The sequence below is a fragment of the Tenrec ecaudatus genome, chromosome 18, assembly GCF_050624435.1.
Source record: "Tenrec ecaudatus isolate mTenEca1 chromosome 18, mTenEca1.hap1, whole genome shotgun sequence".
Taxonomy (NCBI): Eukaryota; Metazoa; Chordata; class Mammalia; order Afrosoricida; family Tenrecidae; genus Tenrec; species Tenrec ecaudatus.
In genome coordinates, this window is record NC_134547.1 from 63,558,003 (window position 1) to 63,582,617 (window position 24,615).

Here is a 24,615-nt window from a genome sequence, read left to right on the forward strand (position 1 = left end):
TGACTTGGGCTGGCTTGAATTGAAGTGAGAAATAGCAAACCATGTCAGAAGAGGGATTTGGCCTGGTCTTTGTTGTTCTGCCGTTGATAACAAGGAGGAGAGGCATGTTTTAGAAGACTGAAAGTACCCTCAGTGCTGTGGTCTGTACACCCAAGAAGTTAGCTCCTTCTTTCTTATGGGCCTTCTGTATGTATATAGGTATAGAACTTTTAAATTATAAAATGTTTTGTACACATTTGTCCTTCTGCTTAGACGTGAACTCTCTGCAGTGATGGATCACACATTTATTTAACCCCAGAGCCCTAGTGCTGACCACATATTGAGTATACAGAGTCTTCATAGGACTCCAAAATGTTTTAAATGCGCTTAACATCCTAGTTCCTCTGACGAATTGTTATATGTTTGTAAACTTACTAAAGTATCTGTGGAACTCATCTTCCATTTGTTTTTTACTGTTGTTAGGTGCCAGCTCATAGGGCCCCACACAGCAGAGTGAGGCACCACCTGGTCCGCTGCCGTCCTCACGATTCATTGCTGTCATTGAGCCCACGGTTGCAGCACCGTGTCAGTCCATCTTGCTGAGCATCTTCTTATTTTGTACTCCTCCTCTGCTTGGTCACGCATGATGTCATTGTCAGGGGCTGGTCCCTCGTGCTAACATGTCTAAAGTACATGAAATGAAGTTTCACCGTGCTTTCTTCTAAGGAGCACGCTGGCTGTACTTCTTCCAAGACAGACGTGTCTGTTCTTCTGGCAGTTCATGGCGTATTCGATACTCTTCACCAACACCCTAACTCACAGGCATCCAGCCTCTCCCCTCTCTCATTCACTCATCTTTCTCTCCGATGCAGCGGAGGCACGGGCGTTAACAAGCAGTATTAAGTTATTTTCTGCTGGGTAAAAAATAGTGTGCTTTCTGTATTTGTAAGAGTGTTTCCTGGAATAATACTTAACCTTGAAAAGCTATGCCTTCCCTTTATCATATAGTTGTTTGATGATTCTTTTATCTTTTTCAGGAAGGTGATGTCTGGCCCAACTCTTCAGCTGAAATCACAGTGTATTTCAACCCTGTGGAAGCCAGGCTCTACCAACAGACTGTTTATTGCAACATTTCAGGTAGAGCCTTCCTCCATGTGTGTGTGTGTGTGTGTGTGTGTGTGTGTGTGTGTGTGTGTGTGTGTGTGATGTCATGCCCTTCTTATTTCCTCCTAGAACAAACTTTACGGTGTAAGACAATGGTCGGGTGAAATGTGCATGGGTGATTACAACATACTTCTTTATTCCTCTCCCCTTCCTATAGCAATAAGCATAATTCCCGAGACCATTGTCCCCATGTGTTTCCCCTTTAATCGTATTTGACTTTGAAAAATTGTTTTCATCAACATTATAAATGCCATCATACTGGGCTTGGAAAGCAGCAGGAGACAGGTCAGCGCCCATGAAAAGGGCGTCCATGTAGTACAGCAGCCTCATAGTGTCAGCACACTGCACCCTGGCTGGTTCGTCCCTTCCTTGAGACCCTTCGGTGAGGGCATGTCCAATTGTCTGCAGATGGGCTTTGGGTCTCCACTCCACCCCACCTCTTTCCCATCAACATTAGTGTTGGTTTTGGCTCTTCTGATGCCTGATCCTGTGATTATGATCACACAGGCTGGTGTGCTTCTTCCATGTGGGCTTTGTTGCTTCTCAGCTAGATGGCCACTTATTTATCTTCAAGTCTGTAAGACCCCAGACACTATATCTTTCGATAGCCGGCACCATCAGCTTTCTTCACCACATTTGCTTATGTATCAATTTTGTCTTCAGTGATCATGTCAGGAAGGTGAGCATCACAGAATGTCGGGTTATTAGAACAAAGTGTTCTTGCATTGAGGGAGTACTTGAGTCAAGGCCTAATGTGTGTCTGCTACTTTAATACTTCACTTATAAATATATGTACATAGATCTATGTCCCTATCGTTATATATAAATATATTTACATATGTACATGCCTGTATTTATACCTCTATAGATGTCCTTCTCCTTCTAGTTCCTTCCTCTATTTCCTTTTACAAAGTCTAAATTTTTAACAAGATTCCTAGGTGATTCTTATAGATCCTATGAGATACTATATACTCAGCTACAGATCTTGTCAAACTCTAGATAACAAGGGTAGAAATACAAAATGGACCAGTTCAAGGTCCCAGTCACCTTGGATCATGTGCTAGGATACAGTGACCACACAGAATCCCTTCTATGTCAAGCCAAAACATCTAGCTTGTTTTCTCTCATTAGCATCAGACAAACCCAAATTAGAGAATAAAGCAAATGAACAGCCTGTAGTTTTGGAAAAAATGCCAAGGTCATGAGGGTCAAGAAAAGACTGAAAAATAACAGACATAACAAACTTGGTACAACAGTGACCCTGGATTGGTTCTTTGCTTTAAACGATGTCATTGGGAACATCTGGTGTCACTCGGACGTGTCTCTGGAGAAAGAATTTTGGAGCAGCTTTCTTTGTACTTTCAAGAAACTTGTCTGTCTGGGGGAAAACCATTCAGGGGGTTCAGAAATGCCAGTGAGCAAGCAGATAGCGCATGTGACAGTAGACATGCGAAAGCTAAATGGCAGTCTGATTCCCCAGTACGACCTCCCAGGAGAAACACGTTTAGCCCTTTCTTGTGGTTTCTCTTGCTGACTCTATGGTTCTATTGCTATTTGTTAATTTATCAACTTCATATATTTTTAACTCTCCAATATGAATTGAGAGGGTTTAAATTCACTTATTTTGCCTCTTATCTCCTGCTCTCCAGCCAATCTACCAGTCTCCTTTTTTAAAAAAAACTATTTTACTGGGGGCTCTTACAGCTCTGATAACAATCCATACATCATTTGTGTCAAGCCCAGTTGTACGTTTGTTGCCATCATTTCCAAAACCTTTCGTTCTACTTGAGCCCTTGATATCAGCTCCTCTTTTTCCCCTCCCTCCCCCACTCTCATGACCCCTTGATAAATGATAAATGATTGTTATTTTCATATCTTATACCATCTGATGTCTCCCTTCACCTACACTTCTGTTGTTCATCGCCCCTGGGGGGTGGTTATATGTCGATCATTGCAATCAGTTTCCCATTTCTCCCCCTTTTCCCCCTACCTTCCCCCTATCCTCATGGTATTGTTACTCTCATTGTTGCTCCTGAGGGAATTATCTGTCCTGAATTCCTTGTGACGAGAGCTCTTTTCTGTACATGAAATGTACATGCTCTGGTTTAGTTGGATTTGTAAGGTAGACTGGGGTCATGATAATAGGGGAGAGGAAGCATTAAAGAACTAGAGGAATGTTGTGTTTTGTTGGTGCTATAGAGCACCCTGGCTGGCCGGTCCCTTCCTTGTGACCTTTCTGTGAGGGTATGTCTAATTGTCCCCTATTTTCTTTTACTTAACTCCTGCCCCAGTACCATGTTTGACCTTCGTTCGGCTTTCAGTAATTTCTCTTGGCTTCATGGCACTTGATCAATGCCACCCTCCCACCCCACCAATCACCAGGCATTCTACACCGTCCTCGTCATCAATTTTAGATCTCTTGTTATTCCCGTGTCACTGGGTTCGCTACTACCAGGCTTCATAATGGGTCTGGCAGAAAAGTTGGCACAGTAACATCCAGGCAGGGGCTGCCAATGCTTCAATGACCCCCATGCCACAGGTGGTGGGATCTCCCTCCCACTCGCAGCTCCCTTGGGATGTCGTGCCTGGCCGCTTTCCAGGGGGGTTGGCTGCTCTCCAGGAGGTTTCCAAACATTACACAGCTAGTTGTATTTGTCTATTGTCTTGTTTGCAGTTCTGCATTCTGCCCTAGAATTCACATCCTGGGTAAACTGAATAGTGCAATTTCCCATCTGCATGACATTCTTCTTCATTTCGTTAGTGGTTTATTAAAAGATACATTTGCCAAGGAAGAGCTTTGTTTACATAGTAATTTTATATTATCTTCCTTGTAAATTCCATGTAATTCTATGTGTCTTTTCGGGGGCTGGCAATGATTCCTTACTATTATCTTCAAAGAGCTGGTAAAACCTCCTGGTCTTAGGTCACTAAAAAATGGTTCTTAGACAGATAAAATAGCTCTTTCCCTTATTCTGTTTTGTATTGTTTTGCTTTAAATATATATGTTTATATATTTTAGGCATGTACAAGTAAATACATACAAATATACTTCCTCCCACATCTTTTTGCATAAGTGATTGCATACCTTGCACAATGGTTATATCATTGCTGTATTAATCTTTCTTGTAGATTATTCTATAACCATAAATTTAAAACCTCTTTATTTTTCACAGTTACCTGGGAATCCTTGGTATTCACATACCACAATTTACATTTTAATCTTGGTTCATTTTGAAAGATAGCAAATACAAGAGTGTAAGTTTGTAGTGATTTGTTACAGCAATGGTATCATTCTAACACACATACATTTGCATTATAACAAGTAATTATAAATCAAACACTGTGTGATTGCTTCCAAAATCGCTAATAGACTGTTTCCAGCCCCCCAAGGCCCCTGCGTGTCCCTTCCCCTGCCCTTAGGTAATCACAAGCCTGTCTTTTATAATATTATCTTCTTGCTTTCATGAATAGTTTTTATTCCTAAATATGTATCCCTAAACAGTACGATGTAATAGTGCTGATTTTTCAAATTGATCTAATCGGAATCATGCTGCATGTCTCATCCCCTTTGTTGCCTGTATCTCTAGTGTTATTTATTTGATTTTCGTTATTGTATAATATTCCATGATAAGAATATGTGCAGAGATAAAAAGTAGCATGCCAGGCTAATTTCATTAGTCTTGAGAGAGACCATGAGACATGAGATTTCCTGAGGCTGACTAACCCGCATCTCTAATTATAACTCTCTTCTCTGCTGCAAGCTTTTCTAGCTAGGTTTCATGGATACAAAGATGTGCAAAGCCATAATCCCTACCCACAGAAAGCACCTAAATCAGTGTAGGGTTAATGAATGAATAACAGAAGAAGATACTGGGCACGTAGTTCAGTCTTACCGACCAAGCAAGGCCTCCAAGGGAAAGTGATCCCTGTATGGTTGTTTGTTCCAAAACAAACGGAATCTACTGCCACAGAGTCGATTCTGTCACAGCAGCTCTAGAGAAGTGCTCCTTACAGCTTGCCAGGCTGTCAGTTCTTAGAGAAACAGACAAGCTCCTCCTTGTCTTCAGGAACAGCTGGTAGACTTGCACCACTGACCTAGTGCTTAGCAGCCCGGCCCTTAACCCACGGTGCCTCCAGGGCCTCTTATTTGTTAGTCAAGTCAAAAAGGAGGACGCTGGGTACATCAGGCAGAGACAATGGTTTGAAAATAGATACACATACAAGAGCATGTCAGAGAATTGCAAGTGTTTAGGTTGTGGCTGCCAAGGTGTCGGCACGTCTGTGTGTGAGTATGTGTTGGGAGGAGGGAGAAGAGGTGGTGGCAGAGAATGACACTGGAAAAGTAGGTGAGACCCAGTGTGCAGAGGGCAGCCCCTGAATGCTGGGATTAAGAACTTTGAGCGTGATGCTGAGTAAACTGAAGAGCCCAAACAGGGTGGCTCCCTCAGGTATGAGTGTGGTTACTACGACAGCCTTAAGATTTAGGTCAATCTGAAGCTCAAAAATTATTTCTTAATTTTAGATCTTTTTTTTCTTGGAACTAGCTAAACCTGTACTTTAGATATTTATAAAGACTTACTGATAGCTTGGTCTGAGTTTTGAAGCAGCTCTAATTCTCTTGACTTTCCAATAGAATGTGGAAATCCCCAACCCAATCATGAAGATGATTTAAAAAAATAAAACTCAAAGGAAGACGACACATATTTGGTTTGGATTAACATATGGGAACTTCAAACGGAAGCACCACTTTCTGATTTAAGCTGTGAAATGTATTACTAAGTAATGTTGTTCATGGGGATTGCAAAGTCCAATGCAGAACGGCAGCCTAGCAGAGCTGATTCCCAATGTATACACTTCCTCTAACGAGCTCAGAAGGATGAATCCACATTGTCCGTTGTCATCCTGGAAAATGTAAGATAGCAACATCTGGATTTCAAAAGGATCATTTAGGGCTTTTGATTTTAAACCTCATTCAGCTAAATAAATACTGGAGATTAATTAGACTTCGGAAATAGATAAATTACCCCGACCTTTAAAAGGATTTTGTTGTTGTCCTCAGAGTAATAAATACATACATACTTACACACTCCATCCTCATAGGGTTTCTTGAAATGCATCCCACTGCGATCTCCTAATAAAATGATGTTTCTCAATTATTGAAGGTGTTAACAATTTCACTCGAATGAACAATAAATCTCTGTGGAAGCAGCAGTTAAAGAAAATAAGCAAAGACCTCTTATAAGTTTTAAAAAGCCAAGATGTCATTCAGATGACTAAGGGTGTCTGACTATGGTCTTTTGAACTGCCTCCTATTCATGGACCAGCTCAACACTGAGAAAGGAAGACAGAAAAGTAACCGTGTGGTTATTCAAAGTGTCCTGTTAGCAAAGACTTCCAGAAGAATGGGGAAATGCAACACTGCCTAGCAGCTAGAATGGTGGCCCTGGCTGTGTAACTTTGGATAGTTATCAGAAAAGCCCCATCACTAGACAAGGGCATCATGCTCCGTAAAGCAAAGGGCCACCCAAAGCAAGGGGACCCCTCAGTGAGGTGGATCAGCACAGTCGCCACAGCGGTGGACTTGGACATACCAAGGATCATGAAAATAGCACAGGGCCAGGCAACCTTCTTCTTCTTTTTTAAACTTTTTTATTATGAACCAGGTACAACTTTACAGAGGAGATCCTCAGTTTTCATACACACGTTGCCTCAACGTCCACATTGCAGTCCCCTCGCTGTCCCATCACGCATTCCACTTCCTCCAGGTGTTTTCTGTCTCCACTGACCTTTGTGCTTGGGTAAGTGCTGCACACTTGGTCTTGAATGGTGACTCTTCTAGCTTGGGAGTGAGTGCAGTTCCACAGCAAGCAAAGCTAAGGAGAGCTCAGGGCCAGAGTTGTAGGTTCCACCGGTCTCTTCCTTATCTTCTGTTTTTTGTTTTAATTTAATTTTTTTTTAATTTCTAAGAGAACATTTATTAAGTCTTCAACGAGACAAGGACAGAACAACGTCAGAGAAGTCAGTGTGACTTTTTGGAAGCAAGGATGTTAATGTTGAGAACGAAGGTGCACCTGGCCCAACTCATGGTGTTTGCAGTTGCCTCATAAGCAGGTGAAAGTTGGGCCTCCAGCTGACATCGGCACTGGTTCCCTTTGTTCCAGGCCCTCCTCTGACAGAATATCAATGGAGTCGCCCCGGAGTTCTGGCAGCTCCCTGTCAATGCACTGCTGCCCTCCTTGTTGGATAATCTTCCGCCACAATGTGTTTGCATGTGATATCAATGCTATTGTTCTATAATTTGAGCATTCTACTGAGTCGTCTTTCTTTGAATGGGTAAAAATATGGATCTCTTTCATTTAGCCAGGTAGCTATCTTCCAGATTTCTTGGCATCGGTGAGAGGGTACTTACAGTGCTTCCTCAGCTGGTTGAATATATGTCCAGGTACCTGCTGCTAGGTTTTTCTAAGATAGATTCCTAAACGTGAATTGCTAGAGGGTACTAGATTTGCATCCTCAGGTGTCCTAGATCAACCTCCTACAAAGGAGTTATGCTAACTTACTCTCCCACTACTGGTGCTCCATAACATGGCCAGCCCTTAATGTTAACCAGCTGTTCCACTTCTGTCCTTCTAGTAGGTGTGGAATGGCTCTCCTTGTTGCTTTGCTATATCTATATCATGCATCTGGTCTAAGTTACTGATTCTGGCCCCTGAGCCCTTCCTGTTGTAATAGCACATTTTCTTAATTACTGTTGTTTTATACTTTCAATATCTCAAACAGCATGTCCCCCCACTTTATTCTTCTTGGGGATATCTTGGTTATTTATAGCCATTTTATTTTACATTAGAATCAATACATCAACTTCTACTTCTTGGTATTCTGGTTCGCATTGATATGGATCAATTGGGGGGAAAGTTGGCATTTTTAAATTAATTTTTTATTGGCTCATAATTCAAATATCACACAATTCAGTAGTTCAATCATATTAAGAATGATGGTGCAATCAAAAGTTGATTTATTTTATATCAAGTCTTCTTATTCAAGATCATATTCTACCTCTCCACTAATTTTGATCTTGACTAATGTATTTTATATATTTTTTTTATTAAATAATTTTATAGGGGACTCTTACATCTCCCTTCACAATCCACATATTCATCCATTGTGTCAGGCACATTTGTACATAAGCTGCTATCATCATTTTCAAAGCATTTTCTTTCTACTTGATATCAGTGCCTCATTTTGCCCCTCTCTCCCCTGCCCGTCTTCCCCCATGAATCCTTGATAACTTATACATTATTATTTTCATATCTTACATCATCCTCTGTCGCTCCTTCACTCACTTTTCTGTTGTTCATCCCCCTGGGAGGGGGTTATATGTCCATCCTTGTGATAGATTCCCCACTTCTCCCCTTACCTTCCCTTTATCCTCCTGGTATCTCTATTCTCATTGTTGGTCCAAAGGGATTTATCTATCCTGGATTCCCTGTGTTTGGGGTTCTTATCTGTAGCAGTGTGCGTGTTCTGGTCTAATCCAATTTGTAAGGTAGAATTGAGGTCATGATAGTGGGGGGAAGGAAGCATTAAAGAACTAGAGGAAAGTTGTGTGTTTCATCAGTGCTATACTGCACGCTGTCTGACTCGTCTCTTCATTGTGACTCTTCTGTGAGTGGATGTCTATTTGTCTCCAGATGGGTTTGGGGTCTCTACTCCATGTCCCCACCTCCATTCACATTGGGTATTATTTTGTTCTGGGTCTTTGATGCCTGATACCTGATCCTATCAAGACCTCATGATCACACAGCCTGGTGTGCTCCTTCCATGTGGGCTTTGTTGCTTCTCAGCTAGATGGCCACTTGTTTATCTTCAAGCCTTTAAGACCCCAGACACTATATCTTTTGATAGCCAGGCACCATACTAATTTATGTCAATAAAGTTTTACAATTTCCTCCTTGAAATACTTAAGTATATTTTGTTAGATTTATTTCTAGGTACTTTATATTTTTGTTTCCACTGTAAATAATATCTTGGAATTTCCATTTTCTGCTCCTTGCCAACCATGGAAATGCAGTTAGCTTTTGCATATTGATTTTCCTAACATCTATCGTTAGTCATTTTTAAATGTAGCTTTGGGAGGCTATCTTCAATTATTGCTGTTAGCTGCCCTTGAGTCTCTTCCAACTCCTGGCAAGCTCATGCGTCCAGACTAGAACCACTGCACAGGATTGTCAAGGTTGTGATGTTTCCGAAGCTGGTTGTCAGGCTCCCTTCCAAGGGGTCTCTGGAGTCAATGCTTAGCCGATTGCATCCCCCCAGGGGCTCCTGCTTTCTAGGTAGACAGCCCTAAAATTTATTAACGGTAGTGTTTTCTTCCTACTTTTAAACAAATATTAATTTTCCTTTCTTACTACCTGGGATAGGAGCTCAAGTAGAGTGTTGGACTGCTAGGACATCTTAAGTGGCAAGTTTTGCACCCTTTGAAATTTAATGCAATAGATGTACTGCTCACTGGGATTTCAGCTCCATTAAAGGGGTGGGTCATCCCTCTGATTCTCATGTGAAACCAGGATGACTGTAACCGTGGGTGAAAAATTAGCTTTAGAAATATTTTTCTGTCTAATAAGGAATCTGCACTTAGAGCCTACTGTTTCCTCCAAGCTCTTTATACCTTGCTGCCTTTTGCCTACAAGTAAAACCCCTGCTAGCAAAATCCTATGATTTTTGACCATGAAACCCAGACTAATTTTTGTAAATGCAAGGTTAGATATTACTTTGCACTCCCCCTCTCTCTTGGGTGGGGGAGGTGGCTAGCTACAAATAAGACACATGCTTTGAAGTAATTAACAATTCTCACAGGAGCATGGGCTCGTTGCTTATTACAACACATCTCCATTTTTTTAAAGGAAGGCAGTCAAGGTGACAGATGGGAAAAGCTTTAGGTCTGACAGTTATAAATAGCCCTGCAAGCCATTCCATGGTATATTTGCAAGTCTCTCTCTTGGCTATGGGAAAGTTGGATTCTTATCAAAATACTCTAACCAAGGAGTGCAAACGATTGGGCACAGAGCAGAGCTCTAATACAGTGGGTGCAAAGAGTGAGCTTTGGGATCCAAGAAATTTCTGGAAACTTCTGTTCTAGAGTGTTGTCATCACCTACCTGTGTTCTTTAGAGGAACCTGGATCTGATGGAGACAATAACTGTGAATAAATCAGCTGCCCCAGCCACTGCGAGGATGGCTTTTATTATAATCAAATTAACACTTCCATGCGGACAGTCATGGACAGAAACCATTAAAGACACCAAGGTTAAATAGCAGCCGAAGGCAGTGGACTATAAGCTATCACATTCTAATGATGATGTAATACATGAGAGCCATCACTTGGATGTCCAAGCGCATTTGCTCCAGTACTGACAGTGGCCTAACAAAGCGTCCAGTGTGTTGGATGTGTTGAAATATTACATGCAGAAGAAATAGAGTCGTTTTCCTTTAAGGCCTTGCAATGTAAATGGTAGAAATTCAAGAAAAACTTATCAAACTACCATATATTTTCAAATGTGGTAACCACTGATAAGGAGGAGAGAGAGATAAGAATCCTTGAATACTATTCATGTGTGTCTGGATTACTGGCACCTTACTGAAAGCACTGTCTGTAGCTACCAAAATGTTGATATGTACCCTTTTGATGCCCCGATTCTATTAACAATGCTAATGAACTGGGTAATTTGGATCAGCCTTCTCTCTAGGAGTAACCAGAAAAGCTAGACAAAATGCTCTTTCAGTGTCAGGTCAGGGAGGAATTTCGGGACCTAGTAGAAAGAAAGCGGGTCACTTGCTTTTGCTGACCGCTTAGTGGTACTGCCTTTGTTATTGAACCGAAAAGTAAGTAGGACTGAAGAATAAAACATTGGAATTGATGAGACACCCCAGGAGAAAGGGCCTTAGTAAGCCCCAAGGTCACAGCCAATGAAACAAGGACTGGAAATAGACCAGACCTCGGAACAGTGGTTCTCACCTTCCTCACACCGCATTCCTTTCATACAGTTCCTCATGATATGGCAACGCCCCCCCCACACCCATAACATTATTTTTGTTGCTACTTCATCACCATCATTTTGCTCCTGTTATGAATCGGGCGATCCCTGTGAAAGGGTCATTTGACCCCCAAAGGGGTCACAACTCACAGGTTGAGAACCACTGCCTAATAAGGACCGAAGGAACCCTGGTGCCAGGCGTAGTGGTTCTGAGTTGGGCTGCAATCCACCAGGTCAGCAGTTTGAAACCACCAGTCCCTCTACAGGCGAAAGATGGCCCTTTCTACTCCTGTTAACAATTCCAGTCTCAGAAACTGGCCAGGGGTGGTTCTGTCCTGTCCTATAGGGTCACTATGAGTTGTCATGGACTCCCTGGCAATGATTTTGAGTGTGGATATAAGGAGTGAAGTTTGGCTTTGATTTCTTTTTAATCATGGATTAGATTAGGCCAGTCTTTCTCCACCAGGGTTCCAGGAGAGAAGTACTCATTAGGTCGTGATATAGAAAAGATATTCCAGATGCATTGCTAGGTAGGGAAAAGAAAAAGTTTACAGAATAAGATATAGCATATGCTCTAATGTACATTAATATCTAGGCATTACAGAGCACAGAACAGGTAGGTATCAAATGCTAACAGTGATTTATCTTTGAGTGATAGAATTATGAGATCATTTTTCATGTTCTTTGTCATTTCTTTATGATGATCATGTATTATTAGAGAATGATATTTCCATCTAAGAAAAGAACACAATCAGTCCTTCAAAGGGTGTGTGCTCCTGGGTCCACTGCAGATGAAGTGTAATGGATACTGTGGAGGGACTCCTTGCCTTCCTTATGGCGGGAAGTCTGCAAAAGAAGGGTTGAGTCAGGCTGCTGGATGTAGCTCTCCAGCACCTGGGATCTGCTTCGATCTTGGGAGGATCGAGGTGAATAATGCCCTTGGAGATGTGGCAGCATGGCGACTCTCATCACATAGAAGCACAATCCAATGACTGTCCTCTGCTTGAGAGAAAGTGCTTCCTCATAGGAAATTTCAGAATAACGTTAAGAATTGGGTTCAGAAACAACTTCCTTTGTTGCGTGTGTCCTACTAAATCACTCCCACGTCCTAAAGATACACCACGTCTCCTACATGGATGACATCGCCCTTCCCTCCGTCAGGGCGGGGACATGGTACCTCAGTCTTGATCTTTTTCATCAGGAACAGGTTGCGGTGCAGCACCGTCTGGGGTAACACATTTTGGGATTGTTTTTATAGGCCGAGAGATCCGCCTGCCTCTCCGAATCAGAGGGGAAGGGATGGGACCCAAGATTCACTTCAACTTTGAATTGCTGGATATTGGGAAAGTTTTCATTGGATCTGTGCATTGCTATGAGGTAAGCTGCAGCGTGACGAATTGGGACTTTACACACTGAGCTGGTTTTTGTTTTGGGCTCGTTTTCATTTTGGAGAAAAATCTGGCTCCACCCCTTTGTCAAAGCTTCCTCGTATTACCTGACGTTTTTATTCAGACCCTAAACTGCTCTGACTCTTCTCCCTCCTGGCCTTGTTGGGGAGCCACCTTTTCCATCCTCTGCAGCCTCCTCTAATTTGACTAAGTGCTAAAAAATATCACACCATCATTTAATTGGTCTTATCCTCATCATACTGCATGTTGCAAGGGGGAGAACCATAAATACACATCCCCATCTGTTTCATGCTTGTTCACTGACAACAAATCCTGCAGATCAGAGGATAGAGAACCTTTTGCGTTTTCCAGAATGTCCTAATGAGGAGAGTTATTTTCACACTTCAGAACTTGCTCTGAATGCACTATTCTCCGGTCTGCATTTAAAAAAAAAAAAACAGAAAAAAAAACAGGCGTTGTGGTTTCTGCAAGAGACCTCCCTGTTCTGCCTTTCCAAGAAAGCAGGAAATGGTCCTTTTGTATGGTACACCCATGGGCTCTTTGGGATTAACGTTACCTCAATGTCACCTCAGCAATGAATTTGTATCCAGGCCAGTTGTTCATACTCTATCAATCTGTACTCTGTGAGAGTTCATTTTAGAAATGTGCCTAACTTGAGTATGTTTGCCTTCTTATCACGGCAAAAATAGAAGCTGGAGAGATTTCTCTCGGAGGAGGAGGACTGGAGGTGGCATGTCCACTTTCATCTCCGTCCTGTGAGTGGTCCCTCCCTGCAAAGGAGGCTGGGAAATTAGCTCCAAGAACAGCAAACCCAACTCTGCCTTGGGCCCTAAGGAACTCTGGGAGGTGGCACAGTTTGCTCACGTTGGTGAGCACTGGGTTACCAGGTCGGGAGACTCCTCTGGAAGCGAAGGCCCTTTGCTGCCCTATTAGTCCTTTGGGTTCGCAGCACCCCAGTCTCTTCACATGGGGCCACCTCCAGCCTGCAGCCACCCCTGCTCTCAGCCACATCCTTACCAGCTGAGTGCTGCCCGCGGACTCATCTACTGCCACGCTCACTGGGATGGCAGCCTGAATGTGTGTCCAGCAAGGAGATTGATACCATGCTGGCACTGCCAGGAAGAACCCAGTCACGTAACCATCATCATCTAAGCAGTACACCGCTGCTGTGCTGCATTACCCTTTATTTCATTTGGAGAGCAGGAAAGTACGCTGGTGCTTATCCAACTGACACTCTGTCTGTGATTTACCCAGTGAGACCCTCCCTTCCACCTTACAGGCAGCACACCAGCAAAGGCCCCCTTCACTCTGATCCAGGCTGCATAGGATTTTCCTGAGAGTCCCCACAATTTCCTACACATTTAACAGGCGCCTGCTCTCGGCCACTGTGCCTCACTCTGCGGGTTTCAAAGTAAAGCAAACTTGGCCAGCCATCTAAGTGTGGAACAGGGTGATGTGTCCGCCCCACTGGGCAGTGGTACGGGCAGAGAAGGGCAGGGTAAGGTGCTTTGCACAGGGCTCTTTTGCACTCTCTGCGTATTTAATGCTGATGCCTCATTGCATTGCTCTTTCAATTTATTACATTACCTCCTCGAGACAAATTTGAATAACTAGCTATCGCCCTTAGTCATTGCTGAGCTTAGCAGATCCGTAAAGAACCAGCCATAACCCTCACGAGTATGCACTGCTCCCCAGTGTAATTAAGAAGGAAAACAAATGAGAAGTGAAGTTCTATGATAAATATTCTCCCCTCCAAGGAGGTGGACTGCAAGGGGAAGGGTATCAGCACTCATTAAAAGGCTCTCGAATCCTTCCCCAAACAATTTGCTGGAGTCTGTATACATCACCCAGGAGCCCTGGCATTCTGGACGGCCGCTGCTGCTGCAGAAGGTGTAGGCACTCGGCCACTAACTGAAAGGTGGGCTGTTCGAGCCCATCAGCCACTTTCCGGGAGGAAGTTGTAGTGGCTTACTTCCATAAAGCTTGCAGCTTGGGAAACCCTCTGGGAAATTTTTCTTTTGTCCTATGTTAGGGCTATGTTGAGTCAGAATCACTTGGAAGCGGTGGGTTTGTTTGGAGAGGGGATAGCTAAGCAGGTGCTCCTTTGTTGGGAAGAAGACCAACAGGCACATTGTTTTAAATGAAGGAGTTGACACCTTATAAAAAATTTAAAATCTGCGTAAACTTCTTAACCTAAAGAAAGACAATCTGTATATCTTCTCAGAAAGCAGAACAGAGTCTTGAATTGCCTCTAATATATGCCAATCATTTCTTAAGAACCCATTGGCATCATGTCAATTCCATAGTGACCTTATATTGTCAAAGCAGACAGTCTCCTTTTTCTCCCGTGGAGCAACTCGTAGGTTTGAGCCAGCCACCTTGCAGTTGGCTGCCCAACGCCTACTCAATAGTGCTACCAGGGCTCCCTCTTAAGGGCAGTTAAACCTTAAACATATCCTGCTTGGCACTGGCCATATAAAGAACCATCATTATCACTTACTAACCTGTTTGCCAGCCACTGTTCCAGAGTTGCATGAGTTGTACTTGTAACCATGTTTTACAGAGGGGGAAGCTGCGTAAGAAGGTTGTACAAAGTTCACCAACAAAACAAAACCAAATCCATTGCCATTGAGTTAATGCTCATTCCTATCGAACGAAATAGAACGTCCCCATGGGGTTTCCAAGACTGTAATATATTAGGAAGCAGCAGGGCTCCACGGCTCTCTCCCGTGGAGCAGCTGGTGAATTAGAACCAAGCACTTCACCCCTGCATAACCAGTGCTCATTCATACAAGATCACACAGCTGGCAAGTCAGTGGCAGAACTGGGATTGGAACCCAAGCAGTTTGACTCCAGGTCCCTGGTCATGGTCACATTGCTGCATGGTCTTTTTAAATAAAAGAATGAAATATAAGACATGATTTCTACTACCAGGGACTTAAGACAGAAAGAAGCAGATGGACAGCATTCACAAAGAAGGTGAATACAGCATCAAGCAGCAGTTACCTAGACATGAGTATCTATTGCGACCCAGGCCCTTCTCCTCCTAGCTGAAGTAGTTGTCTCCGTCCACAAGGAACTCTGCTTCTCCAGATAGGGCCGCAGTGTCTGCACCCACTCTCCTCCGCATTCTGTCAGGCCCCTTCCCTTGGTGACCCAACCCCCTTGTCTTCCAAGGACAACAAACTCTCCTGTTTACACTCTCAGGCTCCCGTATCCCCGCCTTCTCATGTCTCACTTGTCACCCCTGGTCTTACTCAAAAGAGGGACCTGGGACAGTCCTACGCTGTTTCCTCTGCACTCACCCACTCACCAAGCTTGTGTACCCTGCAGCCACACTCCGTTGGAGATGCTCCCGCTTTCTATTCAGGGATGACCTCTGGCTGACAATAAGTTATTGTAATCTCTTCAGAGAGCCTACTCCCCTTGACCTCTGCCCGAGCTGGCTCGCTCTGGAAATTCACTGCTCTCGCCTTCAGGACCCTGATGTGCTCCACCTTTTCCATGTGCTCCACCTTTTCCTGCCACCTTTCTTGTGTCTCTGCAGTCACCTGTGTCCTTTGTTCTCCAGTGCCCTCAATTTGGTTGAGGACCAAACTGAAACCGCCCCTACTGCCAGCAAGTCAATTCCGACTAAGAACCCCCTATACAGGATCTCCTAGGCTATATAATGTTACAGGACCAAACAGCCTCGTCTTTGTTCCGTGGAGTCGCTGTTGGGTGTGAACCACAGTCCTTGTGGTTAACAGTCCAATGCTTTCCTGACAGCCCCACCAGGACTCTGTTACTCACCCAGGTACAAAGACAGCGCTGGCACAGGACAGGGTGATATCTGTGGAAGCACGAGAGGAGAGCTGGCTGACTGACATGCGTGTTCATGTGCACGAATGGGCGGTGGGGCCAGGAGCAGTAGGCTGAGGGCAGCTGTGGAGGACCCCCGGACACCAGATGTGAGTTCTTTCCACATACATAACAAATCTGGTTCACAACCAATTATGGGCAATAGTGTGGGTGCAGAGCACTTGTATATAGGAGTAAAACTGTTCTGTAGCAAAATAATTCTTTGCTTAAGTACCTCAAAATAATGATCTTTCCAATATAATTGAATTTAATAGCACAGCAAAGAAAGTTCTTGTCCCTGGGGACCCACCATAGAAGCTCTTTCACGTTCTTCAAGCTACATTTTCAGCACAGGCTTAGCTAGTTCTTGCTCCTTTGGTATGGTTAGCTTTGGGCTTTTTCAGTATTCTATTTAGCCTTGGCCTTGTCATATGTGTGACAGAAAGGCCTCTTCTTCAATTAGTTAATAGAGAATATTACAAAGAAAAATTGTGGGTATATGAAAACTCATCATCAGTAGATATGATTATGGTCAGTCTCTATATCTTGAATATGATTAACTCCGTTCATAAAAGGAAAGCAAACACACAAAATTAATTTCTGGCTTGGGGTTCCTATCTTCAGATATTCAAGACATGAGCCTGTCCATTCTTCCTCTAAAGCTTTTTTCTGTGGTTCTAATCCCTGGACAAGAACACCATGAATGGAATGGTTGGTAAAGTAGCTGGTCGGCAAGAGAGGAAGAGCCTCAGGGAGATAGATCGACAAGAGTGCCTGCAACGACAGGCTCGGACAGCAACAACTGTAAGGACGGCACAAGACTGGGCAGCGTTTCAGAGACAACAGCACCTAATAACAATTTCTGCCACTTTAAGCCATGCGACCGTGTGTCAGCCATTGCCGCCGCATGATTATATGCAATAGATCCGTGTAGGGCATGGAGAGAGAGGTTCTTGATCTACCTTTTCCTCCCTTCTTTTTCACTGATACAGACGATACTCTCCAACAAAGGCAGCATTGACGCCCTCTTCCACGTGATGCCTCCAGCTACAGTGCTGGGGGCCTGTTTCGTGTTCAGTCCTAAAGAAGGGATCCTCGAGCCAAGCAGAGTCCAAGCCATTCAGATCTCCTTCAGCCCTTCCACCCTGGGCCACTTCGAAGAGGAGTTCCTGCTCAATGTCAACGGCTCACCTGAGCCTGTGAAACTGACCATTAGGTAAGGTGCATCCATAACAATATGGAAACTCGTTGAGTTTTGTCCTTTTTTTACCTACTGCTCTTTTTCATTTCAAAATTAGATCGTGTTTTAGAATCTTCACTATTTTTGTTGACATGAACTCATCATATTTTAAATTTTAGAAATGTTTAAAATTTTCCATCAGTGGTTCCCTTATGACAATACATAACTAATTGTTATGATATGGATAAAGAGGCTCTCTTGGAGATCTATTATTTTCCTGCAAGCTGCTGTTATTGTTAGGTGCTGTCAAGTCGACCCTATGTTCAACAGAATGAAAAAGCATCCTCGCAATTGTGCTTATACTTGAGCCCATTGTTACAGCCACCCTGCCATCCCTCCTGTTAGGGGCCTTTTTTCACTGCTCCTCCGCTTTACCAAGAAAAATGTCCTTCTCCTCAGTCTGGTCTCGCCTGATAACATGCCCAAAGCTATACAACCTTACGAAATAAGGATTTATACTCCAGGTGATTTTCTAACTTCTCTCTGTGCTTTAGGATGCTCGGGAAGACAGTAATTGGAGAAAAGAATTTTCTTGTCTAAACATTGGTTATTAGCACAGTTTCTCCAAACCTTCCATTTCCCGTGTTATGTTAAGGAGATTCTTTTAAGTGCTCCATGAGAGAAAGAGGGGGCTGTCTGCTCCCATCAAGGTTGACAACCTTGGACCCCTTAGGTAGGGTCTCTGTGAATCAGAGACAGACTTGATGGCAGTGGGTCTGTTATTTTGGGTATGGTGGCTCGAGGCATCACAGAAGAGTCTGCTCAGAATGCCCATCCACCGAAGCTGGGCACTTGCTGCTTTCATACTGGAGGTCTTGTTATGGCTTCTCCAGCTGCCTGTGAGAGTTGAAAGTCATTAGTGTCAGCGTTTGTCCTCAGGATTTGCAGAGAATAAGCTTTCCAGGACCAATCCATTGGGTAGATGTAGAACTGTGCTTCCTGGTACTTAGAAGGCCCACAGCTTCAGATCACACCGCCCTGGCTTTGTGTGTGGACTTGGATTTCCACCGGTTAATTCCATGAGGTCTCCCACTGGGATGACTGCAAGCAGGACTGCCTCCCTTCTACAGCCGAGTCTGCAGCTTAGATCTCCCTGGAGCTCTGCGGCACAGCATAGAAAAGAGCAGACACATTTGGACGCTAGGAAGTTTTATTGATCTTGTGATTCAAAAACCCCAACTCACTGCCATCAAGTTGATTCTGACTCACAGAGGAGAACGGCCCTTGTAGGTTCTGGAGTCTATAAATCTTTACAGGAGTAGAAAGTCTATTCTTTCTTTCCCAGAATGGCAGTTTCAAACTGCAGACCTTGTAGTTAGCAGCCCAATGCATAACCCACTTCGCCACCAGGGCTCCTGCTACCTACTGAAAATTCAAACTCTCAAGATCAGCTCAAAGGTGATGACCATTTCTTGCCAAATCCTTCCACCTATATAGCCTTACTAGGTAAGGAGAGTAAATGCATGTACCTCAAGGATTCGGTGCTTTGGCCAAGGCAAGTTGCCACAGTCAAACATTCTGTAACTCTCAAGAATTTTCTTAAGTTTTTAATGACATTTGCATTGTCTTCCACAATACTCCTGTAGTTTGTTATCATAGTTTTTTTTTAAGTGCAGTTACTTCCCAAATATTTGAGGAAGATCGACTCTTCAAGATATTGGACCATGTTCATCCTGGACTGTGACTGGTCTGGTAAGAGGGTGCAGGAAGACAGGACTCTCCTATGAGTAATTTGTGAACAGGATTCCCTGAAAGGCCACCCTACTGTGTATAAAACGAGCCTTCTGAGGAGCAGGGAGGATGAGCTCATCACTGGCAAGAGCAAGGAATGAAGCTTGTCCTTTGGACCCAGCATCTGCTTACCCCCTCCCTGCCTTTGGGATTGAATAGCACCCACCACCACATTAGACATTATCTCAGACTTTCTCGAGCTTCTGTGGGATGCTGTCGTGATTCACAGAACCCAGAAATGTGAGGGAATATGCTCAATGGAGGAGTGGGGGGGGGGGGGGGAATGAAGCTGAATAGCATCATGAAAGAGTTAGACATGTGGGGCATCGTCAATCCCTGGTTTTTATTAATACAGATCCATAAACTCAGAGGCTTGAAGGGAGAAATAGACAATTCAACAGTAATAGTTGGAAGCCTCACATTCAGTAATGAGTAGAACAACTAGGCAAAGAAAATAAGGAGATAGATTTGGATAACACTATAAACTCTCCAGACCTAACATATAGAAGTAGGCCCAAAATTATGAATGAGATTGTGTTAGTCTGGATTGACTAGAGAAACAGATCCATAGTACTCATATGTGTATAAGAGAGAGCTTTATATCAAAGAGTAATTGTATACAAAGAAAGTATCCCAGCCCAGATCAAGTTCATAAGTCTGATATTATCCCATATGTCTGATACCAGACTATAAATTCCTCTTCAGACTCACGCAACACATGCAATGGAAGATTACAGACCAGTGGGTAGGAAGTCTTGTGGATCCAGTGGTGGTGGAAATATGTCAACGCTGGTGTGGGTCTCCATGTGGCTCCTCCAGCTCCAGGACTCTGGCTCCATCAGCATAGCTCCTTGTGGCTTGTTAGCAGGAAGACGAAGTAGAGGGTGTGGGTCTGGCATCCAGTGAGCTGTTTATCTCCATAGTGCCTCCAAATGAGGTCATCAAGCTGCAACCTAATTGACAGGCTAGACCTCACCCTTTCACTTTTAATAGTCTCAAGTTGACACCAGATTATGTAACTATCAGAGATCTATTCTTTGTTTTTAAGAATTTATACATCACAACAAGTGCATACATTTCTTATTTAGCCTTACTTTGGGATATGAACTGCAAGGTCTGTAGTTCAAGCCTGCCTGCCCCTCAATGGGAGAAAAGTGAGGCTGTCTACTTCCATAAAGATTTACAATCTTGGAAAATCTATATAGGATCACTCTGAGTCAGAAGCAACTCAATGGCAGTGGGTTTGTTAGTCCAAGAAAAGCTCAAAGTTTCTTTCAGTGAAGTAAAAGCTACAGCAAGTGAAGATGACTGTGATGTAGGAATTGTTGCAGGTAAGGGTTGATTCAGGCATTTTAAAGTGAGGGCAAATTTACCTAACATTCAATCAAGGATTCAAAGATTGAAGCTCTCTGCTCAAAGAGGTCCTTAAGTAGAATATTCATAACCCAGGGATGGCCCATATATTACAACATTCTACCCAGCAACAGCAGAATATACGTTCTTTTCCAATGTACCTGGAGTACTCTCCAGAATGGATCGTGTTAGGCAGTAAAAACAAGCTCTGCTAAGTGTTAAAGGCTTGAAGTCATACACAGTGTATTCTTTGTCCACAGTGGAGCAAAGCTTCAAATCAACAGGAGAAGGAAATTCACAGATAAGTGGGAGTTGATGCACCCTAAAAAAGGCGCATCAACAGATGCAAAAATAAGCAAAATGCAGTATATTGCACAATGCAACACTACTAAACCACAAAGAGAAATGAAGTCCTGACACTTGCCACAAGACAGATAAATCTTGAGATCATGCTGCGTGAAATAAGCCATTCACAACAGGACAAATCCTGTATGATTTCTCTCTTATGAAGTAAGCCAATATATAGAAGCCAAAGGTTGGTTGTGGTCATCAAGGAGGGGGAAAGCATTTTGCACTGAGTTTATATTATGGCAGTGGGATGATTTGCAAAAGGATTGAAAGAATGGTTGGCAACTGGAATATAACCAATGTCACTGAGTTGTACGAGGGGGCTTCAGAAAGTTCATGGAAAATTCTACTATCTTTTAAGTACAATTTCCAATAAACTTTTTGAACACCACTCCCTCCCCTAGCCCATGCATGTATAAATTGAGTTGGGGTTTCTCTTCTGAATAATAGGATTTAGGAATCTCTTGGAGTGTTTCTCACCAGTGAACTCATTAATGCTCTAGTTGGCCCGTTGGTATCCAGTCTCTCATTGTAACCTCGGCACATTTCCTTTTGCCCAATCTCTCAACCACCGTTTCTGTTTTGGTTTGTCATTCTTGATCTCTTTCAAATGGAAGGTCATCTGGACTGTGGATAAAATGTTGGCAGTTTCTTTCCCATGCTAACCACAAATTGCTGAGAGAAATGTTTCCTTTGTTTTCCTCCCCATTACACTTTCTTAACGCTCAACGTTCCACCCGTCCACAAATGTACAAGCCCCAAATACTCATTTTGAAATCCTGTGAAATAGCTCTTTTGATTAGTGTCCAATCGTAAATGGTGAAAATGTTAGAGTTCTCCGTTGGGAAATACTTTGGTTCATGGCTTCTCACAAGAAAGAAATTCATGCCGAAGCCTGGTTTGTGATCCAAGTGGGTTTTTATAAAGGATGGAAGAAGTTTCAGGCTTTACAGTTAAGAGAGAGAGAGAGAGAGAGAGAGACAACACAGCATGGCCAAGTAGAAGGCCAAGGAGCAGCTGGAAAAAGAGGGCGGTCATCTCCTGGTTCTGGCCTTTTGGGGCCTTCCCCTGGGAGGTGTGGTTGATGGTACTGGTTGACTCCATTGGCTCAATTAAACCTACCTGTCCTTGTTTGGGCCCACCCAGATGTACCGCCTTCCTGGCTCAAGGGCCTGAATTTGGAGCATGCTCAGCAGACACCCTTGGCCCCTGTTCTGCTACCTCACAAAAATGCATGTCTAATAGAGTACCCATTCCAGTCCCACCTGTGGCAGCACTGAGTTCACTGGGACGTTGTCAGGAACACTTTCTTTGGCATCATGACCCAAGAAATCTCTCTAAAGGGAACATATCATGGCATTTGGTTTGTCACCATTTTGCTGTCAGGTACTCTTTTTCTCTTTTTATGTATCTGAAAATATATTTATTATATATATTATTGTTTATGCAATATATTAAACAAAGAACACACTAAAAGGTACAAAATATCATAAAATGATAAATTATAACAAAGAATGTTTATGTCATCTTCAAAAATTAATGTCCAAAAGGGTGAATTCAAATTAGAGGGGGGAAAGACACTTTATATAGCATAGATGAAGTATTCTTTCTTAATAGCACATAATGCGGGCTACTATGCCTTGGAATATCAGAAAGTATTTTTTAGTGTCCATATTTGCTCTTCCACTTAGCGTAACGCTGTCTTGTATGGGATTAAACAAATCACATTGTAAAACTGGAAGGAACTTTTATTTAATTACACATAAGCAGTATCGATGCCGTCTATTTTCACATCCACAATCTAAGAAAGTTCTAGCCATCTCATGGATATAGTTGTAATTCAACTCGTTTTACATCTAGGCCTCCCTTACCAACTATCTAGTCTTCCCCACATTTTACCATTAGGAGCACAGTAAAGAAATCTTTATCTGGTGCCTTAGCCTGGGAATCTGAGGTTCCTTCCCATGTGCAGCTCCCAGCCCACAGAGCCCCCTCTGCCTGTCAGGTTCGCAGCGGAAGCAGCCAGCCTTCAAAAGGCCTCTTGCTGATCTCATTCCCGACACCACAGCCACCTTTGTAGCCCTTCCAGCAAAAGAGGCCACTCAGGGCCCCAGAGTGGGGAAGGCTCCTGCTGCTGCTCCCCCTGCTCCAGCCTCCTGGAAGGGCTGTGTCCTGCAGAGGAAGGAACGTTTGGAGCAGGGGGGTTGCAGCAGCAGCTGGCCACCCCTCCACTTCCGTGGCCCAGGCTGCTGAATGCTTCTGAGCAGCTGTTAGCCTCTGGGCTCTTGGCCTTGGGTTCCAGCCCCTCCAAGACAAGCAGCACGTTGCTTATTTCTGTCATGTCCTCCCCAGCCTGCGGGGCAGCAGCACATGCCTGGGGCTGTGGCTGGAGTGTGGGGGAGTGTCAAAGTATGGGCGGTTACCCCCCTTGACCATCTTGACCCCCAGCCTTGCCTCTTGTCCCAACTCCAGAACCACCAACTGTACCTCTGGCCCATCCACTGCTCTGAGGGCAGGGCCTTAGGGCACAGAGCATAACAGTGCCAGGGACACAGCAGTTGTAAGGCCCCAGGCGTGATGCTGATTTCACATCACGACTTGGCCTTTGGAGTGGGTGTGTGGGTGTGTGTAAATATAACAGTGCACCATTGCCTCATAGGCTTAAAAATGAGCAGTCGAACTGACCATTGTGTGGCTGTCTGGCACTCTTGGCTGAGTCTGTTCTAATGTTCATATTCTCTGTTAAAATTATTCTGATCATATCAAAGCCCAGATATTCTTACACAGTCGTTAAATGTACCTTTGAACAAATGTGAGCCCTCTCTGGTTCTTTTTATTTCTGCATTGATTAAATGGCTGCTTGTGCAATTTTGTGAGCGGCTTTCCTACTTTCTTAGACTTCTGTGCATTTCAGACACTTTTGATCTGGTTGTTGCTTTTTTGCCACAAAGATCCTTTTTATTAAATCTAGCATCTCACCTATATGCCACCTTGACTGCAGTCTCAAATGGATCCAGACTCCGTGCTGAGTCACAGCCTCTCCTTTTGAAACCGCCTCGGATCATCAACACAAAACACAATGGACGGGCCAGAGCAAGGCTTTGGGACCTGGAGCTTCCCTCATTGAGAGTTGCCATTGGTCACGCCTCTCCTTGGCTTGCAACAGCCTCTTTCCCCCTCCCGCCCCTACCCCCCCCCCCCCCCCGTTATGGTCAGATCCCCAACCCTTCCTCGTGAACCCTTGATAATTTATAAATTATTATTATTTGTTTATGCCATACACTGACCAATGTCTCCCTTCACCAACTTTTCTGTTGTCCATCTCCCCTGGGAGGGGATTATAGTTAAGACTGTTGTGATCAGTTCCCCCTTTCTCCCCTCACCTTCCCCTTACCCTCCTGGTATGGCTACTCTCAATATTGATCCTGAGGGGTTTATCTGTCCTCCCTGTGTTTCCAACTCTTATCTGTAACAGTGTACATTCACTGGTCTAGCCATATTTGTAAGGTAGAATTGGG

At 43.7% G+C, this 24,615-nt stretch overlaps 1 protein-coding gene across 1 annotated transcript in view; it reads left to right on the forward strand.

The window, feature by feature from the left end:
- Positions 1-24,615, forward strand: part of HYDIN (HYDIN axonemal central pair apparatus protein) — a 285,134-nt gene that overhangs the window by 61,169 nt on the left and 199,350 nt on the right. The window contains exons 9-11 of the mRNA XM_075536735.1: positions 1,017-1,116; positions 12,435-12,553; positions 17,418-17,641. Of these exons, the coding sequence (XP_075392850.1) occupies positions 1,017-1,116; positions 12,435-12,553; positions 17,418-17,641 (443 nt within the window). The remainder of the gene's footprint in view (positions 1-1,016; positions 1,117-12,434; positions 12,554-17,417; positions 17,642-24,615) is intronic.